The sequence below is a fragment of the Triturus cristatus genome, chromosome 1_2 (genome assembly GCF_964204655.1).
Source record: "Triturus cristatus chromosome 1_2, aTriCri1.1, whole genome shotgun sequence".
Lineage (NCBI taxonomy): Eukaryota > Metazoa > Chordata > Amphibia > Caudata > Salamandridae > Triturus > Triturus cristatus.
The window spans coordinates 1,174,006,983-1,174,026,288 of record NC_140580.1 but is presented as its reverse complement, the minus strand read 5'-3'; the positions used below and the strand labels follow the sequence as shown (position 1 = coordinate 1,174,026,288).

The 19,306-nt window shown below is 44.9% G+C and overlaps 1 protein-coding gene across 8 annotated transcripts in view; it reads right to left on the bottom strand.

Annotated features, from left to right (window-relative positions):
- The window catches only part of SH3GLB2 (SH3 domain containing GRB2 like, endophilin B2), a 318,008-nt gene extending 312,749 nt beyond the window's left edge, over positions 1–5,259 (bottom strand). For 2 of the 8 annotated variants that reach the window (XM_085614025.1, XM_085614026.1), the window contains exon 1: positions 4,819–5,073. In XM_085614025.1, the coding sequence (XP_085470151.1) occupies positions 4,819–4,881 (63 nt within the window). In that variant the 5' untranslated portion in view covers positions 4,882–5,073. Of the gene's footprint in view, positions 1–4,818 lie in introns of all 8 variants that reach the window. The other 6 variants (XM_085614023.1, XM_085614024.1, XM_085614028.1 and 3 more) reach the window with 5 other exon arrangements.
- Between the last annotated feature and the right edge of the window lie 14,047 nt (positions 5,260–19,306).

Genomic DNA, 19,306 nt, shown 5'->3' with positions numbered 1-19,306 from the left:
GGATGCCCTTGCACGTCTATGAGCCCTAGCAGCCAATGAAGAGAAAGGATGGGCCATAAAAGTCAATGAGTCTGCGGGGCATGAAGCAAAATAAAGCCTAAGACCACGCAATGCCATACGAGACGTGTCCTGATGGTGTAAAATTTTGAGAGGACCTTAAGAAGACAGGACAAGTCATTGAGGTCAAAATGGTACCCTTAATAAGGCAGGAAGGATTATGCAAGTCTGACAGACTTGAGCTCCCAGTGACACAGAAGAAACATGTAAGCCTCCAATCAAGGGTGAGGCAGGACAGCTCTTTCAACATAAAAGCCAGTGACCACGGTTGCAACGGGACGAGGTCTACTAATTCTGAGGCACTATGGGAGATATAGCAGCCGTTTACGCCCATGACAGGAAAATACCCAGTTGAGAAAAGATAGCTCAACTGGTTAAAAGTACAGATGACAGAGGGCGTTGGGAATGATGGATTGGTAGGACAGGGATGTATGAGGTAGAAGTGGATGCAAGACAGATATGACATGGATGTAAGTGGTAGAGGATGGGTGGAAGCCAAGGGGGGGGATTGAAGAATATAGATGAGATAGATGAATGGATGGGTGGATGAAGGAAACAGCAGCAACAAGATGGACTTAAGTACAGAGCAGGGGTGGTGGAGGAAGGAGTGATGAGAGGGGCTGTAGGCTGGTGTAAAGTGCAGCAGAGTGGAGGGGGCAATAGTTGATGAGAGGGGCAGTAATCTGGTGTAAAGGGAGGGGTGGGTAGAGGTAGGAAGGGATGATGAGAGGGGCAGTGAGCCGGTGTAAAGAGCAGGGGTGAGGAGGGACGAAGGGGTGATGAGAGGGGCAGTGAGCAGGTGAAAAGAGCAGGGGTGGGTGGAGGTAGGATGGGGTGGTGACATTGACAGTGTGCTGGTGTAAAGAGCCGGGTGGGTGAGTGGAGGTAGGAGGGGGTGAGGCGAGGGGCAATATGCTGGTGTAAAGAGCAAAGAGCAGGCAGGGGGTTTGGGGAGGTTTGGTGTGGGCCAGTAAGTAAGTAAAGAGCAGGGGGTGGGTAGAGGTAGGAAGGGGTGATGAGAAGACCAGGGAGCTGGCGTGAAGAGCAGGGGTGGATGGAGGGAGGAAAAGGTGATGAGAGGGGCAGTGAGCTGGTGTAAAGAGCAGGGATGGTGATGAGAGGGGCAGTGAGCTGGTGTAAAGAGCAGGGGTGGGTGGAGGTAGTAAGGAGTGGTGAGGGGCAGTGAGCTGGAAGGGAGGTAGGAAGGGGTGATAAGAGCAGTAGGTTGGTGTAAATAGCAGGGGGTGGGTGGAGGTAGGAAGTGGTGATGAGAGGGATAAGGGCAGTAGGTTGGTGTAAATGGCAGGGGTTGGGGGGCGGTAGGAAAGGGTGATGAGAGGGGCAGTAGGTTGGAATAAAGAGTAGGGGGTGGGTGGGGGGAGGGAGGGAGGAAGGGGAGATGAAAGGGACAGTGAGCTGGTGTTAAGAGCAGGTGTGGGTGGAGGGAGGCTAGGGTTATGAGAGGGCAGTATGTTGGTGTAAAGGGCAGTAGGTTGGTGTAAAGAGCAGGGGGTGGAGGGAGGGAGGAGTAATGAGAGGGGAAGGGAGCTGGTGTAAATAGCAGGTGTGGTGTAGGTAGGAAGGGGGAGATGAGAGGGGCAAAGAGCTGGTGTATCGAGCAGGGCTGGAGGAAGGAAGGGATGGTGAGGGGTCAATAGGCTGGTGTATATAGCAGAGTGTGGGTAGAGGGGCAATAGGTAATGAGAGGGGCAGTGATCTGGTGTAAAGAGTAGGGTGTGTGTGTGTGTAGGAAGGGGTGGGTGTGTGTAGGAAGGGGTGATGAAGGCAGTTAGTTGGTGTAAAGAGCAGTGCTGGTGGAAGTAGGAAGGGGTAATGAGAGGGCAGTAGGTTGGTGTAAAGAGAAGGGGTGGGTGGGGGAGCAAGTGGTGATGAGAGGGTCGTAGGTAGGTCTAAAGAGCAGGGGTAGGTGGAGGGAGGCAGGGGTGATGAAAGGGCAGCAGGTTGGCGTAAAGAGCAGGGGGAGGCAGGGGTGATGAGAGGGTGCTGTAGGTTGGTGTAAAGAGCAGGGCTGGGTGGCAGGGGTAATGAGAGGGGCTGTGATCCGATGTAAAGATCAGATCTGGGTGGAGGGAGGCAGGGGCAATGAGAGGGCAGTAGGTTGGCGTAAAGAAGTGGGCTGGGTGGAGGGAGAAAGGGGCGATGAGACAGCAGTAGGTTGGTGTAAAGAGCAGGATGTGGGTGGTGAGGGGCAGGGAGCTGGTGTAAAGAGCAGGGCTGGGTGGAGGGAGAAAGGGGTGATGAGGGGCAGTGTGCTGGTGTAAAATGCAGGGTTGGTGGAGAGAGGGAGGGATGATGAGAGGGGCAGTGAGCTGGTGTACAGAGCAGGTGTGGGTGGATGTAGGTAGTAAGGGTTAATGAGAGGGGCAGTAGGCTGGTGTTTAAGAGCAGGGTTGGGTGGGGGAAGGGTGACGAGATAGCAGTAGGTTGGTGTAAATAAGAGGGCTGGGTAGAGGGAGGAAGGGGTGATGAGAGGTCAGTAGATTGGTGTAAAGAGAAGGGGTTGGAGGGAGGAAGGAGTGATGTTAGGGGCAATAGGTTGGTGTAAAGAGCAGGTGTGGGTGGAGGGGCAATAGGTAATGAGAGGCGCAGTGAGCTGGTATAAATAGCAGGTGTAGGGAGGGGTGATGAGTGGGGCAATGAGCTGGAGTAAAGAGTTGGGGGTGGGTACAGGTGGGAAGGGCTGATTAGAGGGGCAGTGAGCTGGTGTGAAGAGGAGGGCTGGTGGAGGGAGGAAAGGGTGTTGAGGGCAGTAGTTTGGTGTAAATAGCAGGGGTGGGTGGAAGTAGGAAGGAAGGGGTAATGAGAGGGCAGTAGGCTGTGTAAAGAGCAGGGCTGCGTGGCAGGGGTAACGAGAGGGTGGCAGTAGGTTGGTGTAAAGAAAAAGGCTGGGTGGAGGGAGGCAGGGGTGATGGGAGGGCAGTAGACTGGTGTAAAGAGCAGGGTGTGAGTGGAGGGAGGCGAGGCTGATGATGGGGTAACGAGCAGGGCTGGGTGGCATAGGTAATAAGAGGGGCAGTGAGCTGGTGTAAAGAGCAGAGCTGGGTGGAAGGAGGCAGGGTGATGAGAGGGCAGTAGGCTGGAGTAAAGAGCAGGAGTGGGGGGAGGCAGGGGTGATGAGAGGGCAGGTGGCTGGGGTAAAGAGCAAGTTTGGGTGGAGGGAGGCAGGGGTAATGAGAGGGCAGTAGTTTGGTGTAAAGAATAGGGCTCGGTGGAGGGGCACTAGGTAATGAGAGGGGCAGTGAGCTGGTGTAAATAGCAGGTGTGGGTGTAGGTAGGAAGGGGAGACGAGGGCAGTGAGCTGGTGTAAAGAGTAGGGGATAGGTGTGTGTAGGAAGGGGTGATGAGGGCAGTGAGCTGGTGTGGTGTGAAGAGCAGGGCTGGCGGATGGAGGAAGGGGTGTTGAGGGGGGCTGTAGGCTGGTGTAAATAGCGGGGAGGTGGAGGTAGGAAGGGGTAATGAGAAAGCAGTAGGCTGGTGTAAAGAGCAGGACAGGGTGGCAGGGGTGATGAGAGGGCAGTAGTATGTTGGTGTAAAGAAGAGGGCTGGGTGAGGGAGCAAGGAGTGATGAGAGGGTAGTAGGCTGCTGTAAAGAGCAGGGTGTGAGTGGAGGGAGGCGAGGCTGATGATGGGGTAACAAGCAGGGTTGGGTGGCATAGGTAATAAGAAGGGCAGTGAGCTTGTGTAAAGAGCAGAGCTGGGTGGAAGGAGGCAGGGGTGATGAGAGGGCAGTAGGCTGATGTAAAGAGCAGCGATGGGTAGAGAGAGGGGTGATGAGACGGTAGTAGGCTGGAGCAAAGAGCAGGAGTGGGGGAGGCAGGGGTGATGAGAGGGCAGGTGCCTGAGGTAAAGAGCAAGTGTGGGTGGAGGGAGGCAGGGGTGATGAAAGGGCAGTAGTTTGGTGTAAAGAATAGGGCTCGGTGGAGGGGCACTAGGTAATGAGAGGGGCAGTGAGCTGATGTAAATAGCTGGTGTGGGCGTAGGTAGGAAGGGGTGACGAGGGCAGTGAGCTGGTGTAAAGAGTAGGGGATGGGTGTGTGTAGGAAGGGGTGATGAGGGCAGTGAACTGGTGTGGTGTAAAGAGCAGGGCTGGTGGATGGAGGAAGGGGTGTTGAGGGGGGCTATAGGCTGGTGTAAATAGTGTGGTGGTGGAGGTAGGAAGGGGTAATGAGACAGCAGTAGGCTGGTGTAAAGAGCAGGACAGGGTGGCAGGGGTGATGAGAGGGCAGTAGTATGTTGGTGTAAAGAAGAGGGCTGGGTGAGGGAGCAAGGAGTGATGAGAGGGTAGTAGGCTGGTGTAAAGAGCAGGGTGTGAGTGGAGGGAGGCGAGGCTGATGATGGGGTAACGAGCAGGGCTGGGTGGCATAGGTAATAAGAGGGGCAGTGAGCTGGTGTAAAGAGCAGAGCTGGGTGGAAGGAGGCAGGGGTGATGAGAGGGCAGTAGGCTGGTGTAAAGAGTAGGGGTTGATGGGGGAGGAAGGGGTGATGAGAGGGCAGGAGGCTGGTGTAAACAGCAGGGGCGGGTGGAGGGAGGAAGGGGTGATGAGAGAGCAGGAGGCTGGTGTAAACAGCAGGGGCGGGTGGAGGGAGGAAGGGGTGATGAGAGGGCAGTAGGTTGGTATAAACAGCTGTGGCGGGTACAGGGAGCAGATGGATGGAGAGAGGACAAGAGCAGAGAAGGAGGGCTGGGTTAGGCCAGGCCGGGCTGGGCTAGGGAAGAGGACAGGCCCCTGTGCCCCTCACCTGCACGGCGCGGGAGAAGAAGACCCCGGCATCCGATGCCAGCTTCTTGACGTTGAAGTCCATGGCTGCTGGGGCACCGCAGCTGCTGACAGGCGCTACTGCCTGATGCTCCGGTCTCCTCCCACTCGGTGCTTCTCCTGCTCCGCCTCCTGGCTGCTGGTCCTCCTGCCTCCTCCCTCGCGGCTGCTGGTCCTCCTGCCTCCGCCCTCCCGGCTGCTGGTCCTCCTGCCTCCTCCTCTTTCACCGCCCCCACCCAGAGGTAACTCTGCACCAACCTCCACTTCCGGGTGGAGACAAACTATGGGGAGACGCAGAATTTCGGAACGCAGACTTTCCTTGTGAAAACCAATTAGAGTTATTGTTAGTGTCAGTGTATACTTAATGGTCGAATCAGAGAGAAGGACACTGCGTAATAGCCTTCGCGTTGACAGACAAGTGAATGAACTTCTTTCGCGACAGAGGCAGTTGGGGGGAAGCCGTCGCGTGCAGCCAATGACGAGGCTTGCACGGGGCAAGCTCCGCCCCAGCGCTGCTTAGTCCAGCCAATGAGAAGGTGGCTAGGAGCAGACTCCGCCCCCTAGTGTAAAAAGGTGGCAATGGCGGTGGCTCTGGCGCAGCATCAGCCACTGGTAAGACAAGATGATCGTTTCGGGGGTCGCGGGCCAGAGCTGGCAGAGGGCGGGCGGCCTGTTTACCGGAGACCCGTCCCCTGCACGGAGGAGTGCCCACGGGCTGTTGTCCGGCCCCTTCTTTGTACATTTCAAGCTTGTCCCATGGGTTACTCGGGCCTCGGAGTCTCGCTTGTGGAGGACAGAGTCACCTGGTGACCCGGGTCCGCTTAACGCTGCAGCAGCTGGCCCCCAGCTCCGTCCGCACGCGGTGCTGCTAGCTGAACCCCCAGTGGAATGATAAGGACGACACGACCACCTGCAAGGAAGGCAAGGGCTGGTGGACACAGCCTAGGAGTGCTGGAGGCCACACATGACCTGGCTGAAGCAAAAAGAGCGGGGCCCCCTCAGAACCGAGGGACAGGACAGCAAGAAAAATACCCCCCAGTTTCAAAGCAAAAAATCCAGTGGAAGCTGTGCAAACAGTTTATACCATAAACACAAATACAAAAATATAGATCCTTTATTAAGTATGAGGATTACCAACACACAGCAAAACGTATATCAATTTATATAAAACTCATGATTGCCAACGAATTTGTTGGCAATCATATGTATATTATTTAAAATGATATATATATATATATTAATACAAAGAAGGAACGAACGACAGACCAAGGTCCAGCTCCACCAATCCACATGTACCAAAATTAATACGATGGTGCAACACTCTTCCTGCACCCGTCGTTCAAGGGTGCAAATTGCAGCCAGCCAACGCGTTTCGTTCCCAAACGTGCCGAAAAGGGAACTTCATCAGGGCTCTTAGAATATATAACCAATCGTTGAGGGGCAGATAAAATATTTCAACAAAGCACGTCCAAAAGGTGCCATACACCTTATGGAAATGTGTACGCATAATAGCGATGAATAATAACCCTATACGGTGTGCACATCAGACCCAGATTGAAGTTTGGTAAATATCTCACTTCTTTAAATAGTATCACATACAGGGTGCCACCGATATATCAGTGGATCCTAACTGGTATTCTTTAATAGACAAAAGTCACGGAACAGCATAATAACCGGAACACAGAATAAATCATTCACGTGTTTGACTTGGCTGAGAGTGCACCCTCCATCTTCTTTTGAAAAAAAATAAATATATATATATATATGTTTAAACTCCTATGTACACTATTTGGGTAATGTTTAATATTTCTCAAAATGTTGCAGAACTTAACTATAGTCCTAGATTTGTAAATTCGCCTCCCGGTTTGGGGAAGTTGCATTATTCCTGAATAGTCTTGAGAATATTGTTAAATAGTAAATTAGCTTTCTTTGCACATATTAAACATCTGCATACCTGAGTACACACCTGAAGGCAAGACATTTAAGGCAGTTGCTGTGCTTGTTAAAGAGACTAGTGAACAGTGTATCCCATTTCTGTGTGAGAGCTTGGGCTGCAGATTGGAATTGTTAAGCGTTTGTAAAGATTTTGTTTTTCCCCTCCCTGAGACGGCAGAGATTGTTAAACTTGATGTATACAGTAAGCACATGGCTTGAATGGTGTTTGGCAGGTTGTAAACGCTAATATCGTTGACTTGATCTTGTAAGAAACTTTGAGGTTTTATTGGGGTGGTGAATGAATTGTCCATATTGTTGACATTGGCCAGCAATTTTTAGTAATGTCGTTGTATTAAATGGGTGTGATAGGGTGCTTTAATTTGTTTATATAACACAATTTTATGGCAAAATATATTTTCCATGATAGTCTGTTGCCCCAAGACCGGTCTTCTCATTTTATATTTTTACCAATCCCTGTCTATGCAAATGACATGTAACAAACATTAAGATTTTTGTTCTGTATTTGTCTGTGGGCGGACACAGTGGCAACCACAGGGCTGAGCAGAATCTCACACTCCAACATATACAGTTACACAGTGCATATTTCCCGCAGTCAGCCTATGGGCTCTCCCACCCGCGAGTCTTAAAAAGGCATCACTCTAGACTGCTTATGAAATAGCACAAAATGTATAGCTATAATGTCTAGTTACCATGCAACAAAACTAAAAACTGTTTCAATCGCAACTACACCAGCCCATGAACCAATTTTTTCTGCTTACAATAAAAATAGAAAACACAAGTAAACTGTCTTATTACATATAGAGGACATAAATTCTGTTCAGCCCTGTGGTTGCCACTGACTCAGCCCACAGACAAATACAGAACAAACATCTTAATGTTTGTTACATGCCAGTTGCATGAACGGGGATTGGTAAAAATATCATTAGAGATTAGTGAGGTTTTAGGGCAACAGACAGTCATGGAGAATATATTTTTCCATAATGTTATATAAACTGATTAAAGAGCCATCCCACACCATTTAATACAAATACATTACTTAATGTACTGGCCAATGGACAATTCACTCACCACCCCAATAAAACCTCAAACTTTCTTAAAAGATCAAGGCAATGATATTAGTGTTTACAACCTGCCAGACACCATTCGAGCCAGGTGCTAACTGTATATGTCAAGGTTAACATTCTCTGCCATATCGGTGGGGGGGGGGGACCATAATCTTTACAACCACCTAATAATTCCAATCTTTCACACAGAAATGGGTTCCACTGTTCACTAGTCTCTTTAACAAGCACAGGAACTGCCTTGAATTTCTTACCTTAAGGGATGCAGATGTTTAATATGTGCAAAGAAGGATAATACACTATTTAACAATATTCTTAAGACTATTCAGGAAAAATTTAACTTTCCCCAAACTAGGAGGCTAATTTACATATGTGGGACTATAGTTAAGTTCTGCAACATTTTGAGAAATGTTAAACATTACCCAAATACTGTAAATCGGAGGTGAAACATTGTCATTTAGCATCTCCGCATAATCCTCGCAATTGCCACTGCAATAAACTACTACCAATACCTTCATGCAATGAATCAAATGATGCAACGAGCCCCTTTATAAAGGCATTTCCGTATTAACTGCTCGGGAAGATGCATGTGGATCTTTCCATTCAATGTATACTTCCGTATTTTGGTTTTTTTGTCCGCTAGTATGCGTGTTCCCTCCCGAAAATCGCGGCGCCATGTTTGTTCTCACTCACGCTGCTTTATCAATGTATTCTAAATGGCTTTATATTAAGGCGATCTGAATCCATCCAGGGCATGCCCGTCTGACATGGACACCATAGAGCACAAAGCTGCAAGGAGAAATTTACGGGGGCATGTGAACTGGACCTTCAGAGCGGTCTTACCTGCCTTTGAGCATGTTTTTTCAGTTTAATATTTGTATTGAAGAATTAAAAACACTAAGATTGTCAACAGTCAAATACGTCAGTATTGGATATTACATATTGAAATTTAAGAATAATAAAAGTTAAAATTTTGAAAATATCAATATAAGACAATACATAACAGGTATGTTTTCTATAAGGAAAAAGGACGAAAGAAAAAGGAAGAAAATAAATAAAAATATAGTGATTAAGATATAGGTGAGTAAGAAGAGAGATTTGTAGTAAAAGGTAAACAGAGTAGATTGGATTTGATTTTCTGTGATAGCGAGTGATCAGAAATAGCAGTTATCCTATGTTCATCACTAATAAAATTCCACCAAGTTAATAAGGACAATTTAAAAGTGTATTTCCAACAAGAAAGTATCACCTTTAACACAATAGCATAATGAGATCAAACAACAGAGGTTTAGGAGAGAAACAATCAACATTTGATGAAATAGTTCCAAGAAAAACATTTTGAATTGAATATTATAGTGAAAAGTGTTTAGAAATTTTGACCAAATTGTTTCCCAAAAGGTAAACACACTGGGACAGTAGTATAGTTAATGAATTAAAGTCCCTATGGAGGAAGAATAAGACCAACAAAGTAAGGAGGAGAATTTAGAAATACATTCAGGGGTAATGAGAACTCTGTTATAAAAAAGAAGGATTGCGTAATACGAGAAGCTTTAGATCTTTTAAATATTTTAAACCATAATTTATCCCAAGTAGGAGAAGAGAGTGAAAGAGGTAAGTCAGCGTCCCACAATACTTCAATAGACATTTTGGGTCTAACAGTAATAAGTGATAATAACATTATGTAAAGAAGGAGCCTTGGGTATAGAATCATGAGAAATGGTATACAACTGTGTATGAGGAGTGAGTGGTACAACATCTGGAGGAAAATTATTGGCTGTTAAATAGGATTGAGGGGAAGATGATATTAAAATATATTCCTGTAGAAACAAACTCGGTAACTTGTATGTTGCTTGCAATTGGGAACAAGCATTGGCATAGCCAATAGGTCTCGCTTTTGGGACCTTATAAGTGTTTAGCCATGCAACAGCTGATGTTGTTGCATCAAGGATATTGTGCTGCATAACTAAATATTTATAAGGTCCCAAAAGCGAGACCTGTTGGCTATGCCAATGTTTGTTTGCCAATGTACCGCATCCAGGGCAGCGCAACATTGTGGCTGGTCTGTGGAAAGAACACACATCATATTAGGATGCACCACCCCAGTCTCTGCCAGGCGCACCTTTTGAAAGGCTCGCCATTACACTAACAGAGGCAGTATGCCCTATGTGTAATAAGAGGAAATCTTTGGGCAATAGAAACCGCAGTAATTGAAAAAAGTCACTCTTTATGACTTGTGTCTCGAATTCAGGAATAAATTGGTGTTAGTGCATTTTTATGCAATGGATTTTGGAGGGACTCATTCTTATAATGCCGATGTTAGGATAATGTGTGATTTTTATTTTCCACGAATTATATATAATCTGAAGGTCATGAGAGAGTACAAACAGCGGTGTTACATTATAAGAAAAGCGTATATTTCTTTCCTAAGCTACAGAAAGGCATTTTAACCTGAGAGGGTTCACACCTGTACTACAGATTTGTGCACTGTCCTTTCTGACTATGGATTGGTTCATGAAAGGTGCCAAAGACTCCCAGAAGTAGTAAAGTAAAATATTCTTAATCAATATTAAGTGGTTTTACTCCAAGGGCACTTATCGCCTTGTCGATTACTGCTCCCATGTCATGTGGAGTGCCCTGGTGAAGTTGTTCTTAGACAGTGGTGGCTTCTGCATCAAGGCTGGTGACTGAGTTTGATAATGACTGACAGTCACCTCCATCCATGCAGTACTTTTGCTCTAGTATTTTGGTGGTTGTTGATGCGCTCATTAAATTGAATGAGTGATCATGGAGAGCCAGGTGTCCTACTTCAGTACCATAGCGATTGTTCTTCCAGCCAATCTGTTGCATACACAAGATGGAGGCAGTGTAGGCTGGAATGTAAAATAGTGTACTTTGTGATGGAGAATTAAAAACTGGTTGGAATTTCCTCATATTAGCGAGCTGCTTGTTTGGAATGGTGGTGCCATGCATTTGTTGTAATTGCTTATATCTCTCATTGCATGGCAGGCATAAAGAATAAGGTTTTATTTTGTTACACCACCACCCTGTATATGTTTTCTCACAAGGCTTTTTTTTCTCACAATAACTTTTGTTTTTACGCTGGTTTGTATTTTCACATTGAAGTCATGTGTAAGGTTTTATTGCTAGGTTCTCTTGCATGTCTGGATCTATCAGTGGATGGAGGCCCACAGGTGTTATGTCGGATGCATTTGACCCTCAAACACGTACATGTTAACAGTACCTCAGAGTGGACAACCCAGTGGTAACTAGTAACCAGGTAAGTGGTATATAATTATAGGAAATAGAGACTGCAGAGCTTCTCACAGCTGCCAGCTCACCATGAACCGCATCTCTTACAACTCTTTGTCATTAAGAAGTACATGAAAACACTTCTCACATAGAATCAAACCCAAAACAAAGACAACACAATTCCAACCACACACCCTAAACGATGTAGACTGCTACTCGTGTAAGCAAGCACTTCAGTGCCCCACATGGGAGCGTAAGCCCTATATAAGTGATGCAGTACAATAGAACACAGTACTACTCGTTCATATCTCTTTAGCTCGTCACAGGTCATGCCGGACTCCCTCCGCCAGTCCTGGCTTTCACACAGCACTACATAGTGGGAGGACTCCGGAGTACACACTTCTAGTAGGAAAAACAAACTGGAAGTCCCATAATGCAAATGGCTGCTGGTTACAATGGCAGTAGTGGGTGAAAGTTTCAGACAAACAATATTACACCGTTATAAACCATTCGTAAAACTCCCACTTGGTGAACAAAAACTGAAGCCACGTTCAGTCATTGTACAGAGCTAGGACACAAAGAAACCAAACCGAGCTTTAAATTTGTCAACAGATGCTGATAACGAGAGCATGGCTCTGAAATAAGGTCTCTGCTGTACCGGGAGGGATATTGGTGCAAAGCAACAAGCTACCAGCCTACAATATGAAAATATGTTTAAATATCAGTCTATTCCGCTTCCATCACCACCCCCGCAGTGCCCCACCCTCTGTTAAACACCAGCAACATTTGTGGACAAACTCGGGGCAAACGTCTGAAGAGCAACGTGAAAGGAGGCAAAACTGCAAAAGTAGAGTGTTAGACAGCCTTTCCTCATGATGACGGAAAGCATCTCGTGTTTTTCTAACATTGACTACGATTGCAAAAAATATTGTTTTCAAGACTAACAGTATCTTTCAATTAACCGTAAACATTCCCTTGAAGTAGACTTACTTTATGGAGCGGAGACTGTAAATCTAATATGCTTTTAATGCCAGAAAATCTCAGAGGTGCCTAAATGTAATCAGTCAGCATTTCTGCTCCCGTGAGCTCCAGCGCCCGAGTGCTAGCCAGATTTGTTGACGGTTGTCATTGGCGATCAGTTTGAATGATGGGCAGGAAAGGGAATGCTTCTCCATCTCTCATAGGGCGGCCAGTTTGTTCCGAAGTTTGTCGCTAGATACCTCGAGCACAGCAAGGCTGTAGTCTAGGAAGCAATGTCACTAGTGACAACACACAGAGCCCGTGTCCATGTAGACTGTCTCACGGAACACGCGCCAACGAGCTGTCCCTGCCTTTCCATCAAGTTGTAAAATGAATGCGAGTCAGAGTCGACTGATCCTCACACATGCAAATCAGCTGTCAAGAGTTGTGAAAAAACAGACCACAAAACAAAGGAAATGCTTCCACAACACTATAAAGTCCGCATGACTAGAGTGGGCGCATGGATCCATCACTGCGAGTCACAACGTTTCAAGGACTTTTAATTAATTAGCCAAAATAGGCAGTGAAAGTTAGCATTGTTGCAAAGTTAAGCTGCTCAGACTACAAGTACCAACATGCATCGGTGTATGAAAGGAAATATTAGGGCACAATATACTGTCTTGTTTGGATGAGGCAATTGGCCCCTCTGCACGTTATTTCTAGGGCTACTTTGATGACTGCATTCCTTCAAGGGGTGCTGGAGAACCCCTCTTTTAGGAAAAGGAGAGTCGACTAATGAAACAAGTACGGTCTTATGTAGGAGCCCGACTTGCGGGCGTTTGTGTAGGGGGGGGATGTTAAGCAAAGCCTGAGGATCAGCGAAGGGACGGCAAAAAACATCAAAGCAGCCGAAAGGGGAGAAAGGAGGGGTGAGTGCAAGCCGAGGTGACAAGAAGGGCTGGGCGAGAAGGGAGGGGGAGAAGGGAGGAGGGAGTGTGAGCAGCAGCTGTGCACATGCACGCCATCGTGCACTCAAGCTTCAGGCCTGCAAAATCATGTGGGTAGCACTTTGAAAACCCGTATAATAAATGCTCTCCGAGCAGCGTATGCGCACTGGCTAAGCGAGATCTAAAAAGGAATGACAGTTATGTTGTATAAGTTGGTGAATAAACAATACCTTTCTCTTTCCAATGTTTGTAAAATAATGATTTTGACTGAAATTTGATAAATTTGTTATACCAAATAGCGGAAGCAAGAAAACAGTGATGCGAATCAAAACCTGAAGAAAATATTGTTTCAATTGTTGTATTTTAGTATAGGATTACTTGATATAAAAGTACAGTTAGACATATAAATTACATCATCAAATGAAAAATCCTTCAGTACTGAATGTTCAAATATAATCCATCGAAGTTTGTAAGTATTACAAAAATTATGGGTTAAGGCAAAAACTGTCGATTTACAAACCCAGATTGATGGAGTTTAAAATTAGGGAGGCATACACCACCCTCATTCTTGGGATGTTTGAGTTTAGCCAAAGCAATACTGGAATCTATATTATTCCTAAGAAATTTGGTACAAAGTGAATCAATTTGAGAGAAATAGGTATTTTAAAAGATAACATAGATAATGTATAAAGGACATGCAGTACAATCATCATCTTAATGGTATCCAGTCTGCCCCACCATGATAGATGGAGAGGAGATCATGATGAAAGATATTTCTGCAGTGTGAGTTTTAAAACGTTAAAAGTATAACTGATTGTGTTCGAAATAGTAGAAGAGAACTAAATCCCAAGATATTTTATTTTGGTAGGCCACCAAGTAAAATTAGTGCTAGCAAACATATATTGATAACATGAAGATTTTAATAGTAATATTTCAGTTTTAGAAAAATGTAATTTATAACCAGAAACACTAGAGTACATTTGAGTTTCGTGTTAAAAAGGAGTTAAAGAGGAAAGGGATTTGGACATATAAACCAAAATAACATCCGTATAAGCTGATAGGTTTATTTCAGTGGAATTATGTTTGAAACCTGATATAAAGGTATTGCAACGAATACGTTCAAGGAACGGTTCTAAACAAAGAATATTAAAGGCGGGAGAGGACAGTCGACGTGTGCCTCTATGTTACTGAAAAATGGGGAAAAGCTACCATTAATAAAAACACTGGCACGGGGAGCAGAGTATGACAATTTTATACGGAAATGAAGTTAAGGCCAAAACCATACCATCGAAGAGTAGTAAACAGAAATTGCCAGTTAATACAGTGGAAAACTTTTCGGCATCAAGAGATAGTGTGGTTAGGGGAGAATTATATTTTTTTTTACTATATGTGATAATGTTTGATAACATTCTAGAATTATCAGCAGCCAGTCTGCCTTCACCAATAAAGGAACAATAGTCTCAAGGCGAGAAGCTAGAAGTTTAGCAAATATTTACAATCATAATTAATTAGTGAGATAGGACGATAATTTTTACAGAGGGCGTGATCCTTAACAGGTTTAGAAATAAGGACAATCAAGGCTTCTAGAAAGGAACCAGTAGCCTTGGAATCTAATAACATAGATTTACAGAGTTCAAGGCGTTTAGGGGCAAAAATAGATGAAAAAGAAAGAAAAAATACAATAGGGAAGCCTCAGGTCCCGGGATCTTGGCTTTTTTTTAAAGGTTTGATGGCATCTGTTATATCCTGGAGAGTTATTTCAGCTTCTAATATATTACATTTATCAGGCATATGAGGAGGAATAGGGAGGGTATTAAAAGAAGTATGCAGATTAGGTTCTAAAGGGTTGATGTCAGTAGAGTAATTGATAATATTCTTGTAAAGTGGTAGAAATATCTGTATCAGAGGATACAAGTTTTTTGGTATATTCATTTCGAATTGGGTCAATGTTTTCACGTTCAGGTTTAATAAAAAAAAAAATTAGACAACATCTTACCCTTTTGTTTTGTCCACCGTGATATTTAGATATAACTTTAAGGACGATGTTACAAGCAACAATGGTAGCAAGTTTATTAAGAGCAGACTTGACTTTAATCAACTCATGTAAAGTAGAGGATGATTTAGAGGAAAAATAAGTATGCTCTAGGGTTTTAAGTTGTTATAGTGCAGCATATTTGGCATGAGCTAGTTTTTTCCATTTAGCTGTATAGGCTATAAACGAAAGCACGGAAAGAGGCCTTAAAGCATCCCAGTTGTTAGGAGTAGAAGTGTCTAATGGGTTGATAAATTTAAAAAACTCATTAGTAAAGGTAGTTGACTCTGAAAGAAACGTATCTGCAGATAAAAGAATATTATTCAATTTCCAACTGCCAGTTTTGGAATTATTTACAGATAAATCAAAGGAAAAGAAAACAGGGGCATGGTCAGAGATAAAAAATAGAGTCAATCTTTGAGGATTAGCTGGAAGGCAGTAGGGGTTTAGTAACCAAAATAGAATAAATTCTTAAGCAAGTATGATGCATATTGGAGAAAAATGTAAATTCAGAGATATCAGGTTTACATGTTTTCCAAACATCAAATAATGGACGACTAGCAATGGTGGATTGAAATGCTTTATGAGATTTCTCAGGAGTAAATTTACATTTAGATTTCCTATCAGTAAAGTGATCTAGCCATTGATTGAAATCACCTGCAACAATGATGTTAGGATTATCAATAGATGCTAAAGTTAAATTAATATTGTTCAAGAACCCTGGATCTGGATTGACGGGACCATAAATATTCCATAAATAAATTTGTCTATTGTGAATTGCAACCGTAGCCAATACCCATCGTCCATCATTATCACATTGAGTTGATATAATTTGTACATGTAACGATTTATGAAAAAGAATAGCAACACCCGCTTTGTGACTAATAGCAGGAGAGTATACAACTTGGGGGGTTAATTTTTTGCACGTTTTGGTTTAATGCCTGAAGAAGAGGGCTTGGCAGTAGTTAAAATATTACTAGCCATTTGGGCGTAATGAAGAGGGCGTTGCGTTGACTTTTGTAGAGATTTAAGTCTGCCCATATAATGTAATTATTTTATTATTTATTATTATTTTAGTGTTTTATAGAGCGCAAATTTGACCCGTGAGGGTATCAGAGCACTTTACACGGTATACAGTGGTAACAAACAAAAAGTCTAAAGTGCAGAGATATACAAAATCAACAAAAAGGATGGCGAGGGGCAGAGGTTCTGAGAACATAGGGAAAAAGGGGATACAGGTGTATGGTTACAATCATAGTTAGAGTCAGTAAAAACAAAGGTCCCACATATTCTTGGCAGGGAGAATTGGTGATCTGGGGAAGAAGCAATAGTCTTAGATTCATCTGACACAATGTGGTGGTTGAGGGCAGGCCTTAGCCGAGGAATTTACCCATGAGGAAGGTTTTGGCCTCCTTCTTGAAACGTGCTAGAGAAGGGATTCTTCTGATGGCGCGTGGGAAAGAGTTCCAAATTCTTGGTGCTGCTCCAGTGAACGCCCTTTTGTATGTTCTTTTTTTCTGAAAGAAGGCAGGTTAGAGTAAGAGGTTTCTAGCAGACCGGGAGTTCCTGCTTCCTCAAGATACCACTAGTTTCTGTGTCAGATAAGCAGGGGAGTTTGTGTATAGAGCCTTGTGTGTAATGCATGCCAGTTTCAACTGAATTCTGGCCTCTAGAGGGAGCCAGTTCAAGGCTTTCATATGTGGGGAGATGTGGTCGAATTTCCTGGTGCCGGTGAGTAGTCTAGCGGCCGCGTTGAGGCAGGCTTTTAGAGGTGCTAAGGAGATCTTGGGTAATCCTGTAAGGGTGGAACATCCATATTCCAGTCTAGAGATGACTAGTGCTTGAACTGCCATTTTTAAGTCAGGAGCATCGATGAAAAGTTTCAGCTTCCATAGGTAGCTCAGGTGGAACCTGGCTGCTTTAGCCATCGAGATAATGTGGTCTCGCATGTTCAGGTTACAGTCGAGGATTATGCCCAGAGATTTGGCAGAGTCCACAATGTTCGGCGGGCAGTTTAGGGCTGTGATGGCCTTGATCCACATCTGAATCGCCGGATTGGCTTTTGAAGGGGAGATTAGGAGAAATTCAGGTTTCTTTGTGTTAAGTTTGAGTTGGTTATCGGCTAGCCATTGGACAGACAGTTTCAGGGTCTCATTCAGGGAGAGGATCTCCTTGAGCGAAGAAATATTGATGTATATTTTGGTACCGCCCACATACATATGGTAGAAGATGTTGGCGGTATGAAGAACTTCGGTGAGGGGCTCTAAGTAAAGATTAAAGAGGGTGGGGGACAGGGTTGAACCTTGGGGGACTCCAACCGTGACCGGGGTGGGAGCTGATAGGTTGTAGTTGATGAGGAATCTCTGAGAACGGTTGTGGAGGAAGGACCTGAACCATTCTAGGACCACACCATCCAGACCCTTCCTGAATTTGAGGCGTTCAAGAAGTTTTTCATGTTGACCGTATCGAAGGCGGAGGATAGATCTAGGAGGATTAGCAGGCAGGTTTTGCCTTGGTCCAGGGCTTGGAGGGCATCGTCCACGATGTGGAGCATAGTAGTTTCAGTGCTGTGCCCTGGTCTGAATCCGGATTGGAAGTCATCAAGTAGGTGGAAGTTGTTGATGTGCTGACTTAGTTGCTGTTGTACACACTTCTCCAATACTTTGGCTAATAGCGGGATATTGGAGATAGGTCTGAAATTGTCGGGGGAGGCTGGATCCAGTGATGTTTTTTTTAAAATAGGGAGGACTTGGCCGGCTTTCAAGGGGTCCGGAATCAAACCCTGCTAGAGAGAGGCGTTGATTATTGCAGTCCAGCAAGGAACAATGGATTGGGAGGTGGCAGCGAGGCAGTTGGAAGGTAGCGGGTCATTAAAGTGGTTATTTGGGTTTAAGGTAGAGAGGATTTTGGAGATGGAGTCTTCGTTATAGTATTCGAAGTCAGTCCAGCGGGCTTGGTTTTTAGGTGAGACCAGAGGGGGTGGTGCGGAAAAAGGGGGCAGGTTAGGAAAGGGTTGAGAGTAGGTGGCGGTATTGAGTTCAATTCCTAATGCCGTGATTTTATCAGCGAAGAAAGAGGAGAATTCCTCTGACGATTTTAGAGATTTGGGCGATTCTTTCGGTGTTTTAGCCAATTTATTAAATTGGTGTTTGACCAGTTCAAAGAGCTTGCGGGGTCTATTCTTGGCGTTCCCCAATTCCGATCTGAAATATTCTTTTTTGGAATTGAGATGTACTTGTTGTAGGCGTTTCTCGCCTGGCGCAGAAGTTTTATATGCGTAGCAGAGGGGTGTTGTCTCCAGATTCTTTCAGATTGCCGCAGAGGTCTCCTCTCCATGTTGAGGGAACCAGTGAACCAGGGGTTTCTGTCTTTGATTTGTGTTCTCTTTAGTTTTAGAGGGGCAAGGTCGTCCAGAATGTTTGATATAGACAACGAGTAATGTTCATTGAGGTCGCTGACCGTGGTTATATGGGGGGGGGAAGGTCAGATTTGCAGCGAGCCTCCAGTTTCATAAGGACGAGGATCTTAGTGTCTCTGGTCCAGCGTTTGGGAAAATAATAAGTAATAACAGCACGCACAAGTATGCACATAGCATTATGAAATAAAAATGCAATAGAAGTGCCACAATTCTCAAAACAGGCAAAAATATGCTGTTTTAAAGCAAAAATGCACGATAGTTAAGTAAAAACAAAAATGCAGTCAAATTGAAACAGCATGAAGACACCTCGTCATATTTGTTGAAGGAGAAAAAAAAATGTAAGATGAACTATATACATTTATAGTTACATGTCATTTGTAAAAAAAATCCACTTAGAGATTGGGGAATGAAAAAAGAAAGAAAATAAGTAACCATAAAGAAACGTTGACGAGCGTTTTCTTGAGTATCATGCCCTTTACCTCAGCAGGGAGCCATGGAAGGCGAGTGAAAGGACACACATGAGATGGCGGCCGCTCGCAGCTGAAGAGCGAATCACCACCGCAGCTCCGGGTGAAAGAGGGCACGCCAGCATCAGCAGAACCAGTCAACAGATAGTGCCTGTTGAAGGAGGTGTTCCGGTGCCAAAATATGCGCTCCAAACGTGCAGGAAGCAGCCAAAGAAAACTAAACAGCGCCACACTTGAGCGGAGCTCAACGAAACACCACCATCTTGCTTGGCGCGCAGACCACGCCCCACCCTGAGCATGTTGCTGGACAGCACATTTGGAGTGAACGATACAGCGGAGCAGTATTCTATTCCAGAACATTCCCGTCATTCAGGGAGAGGA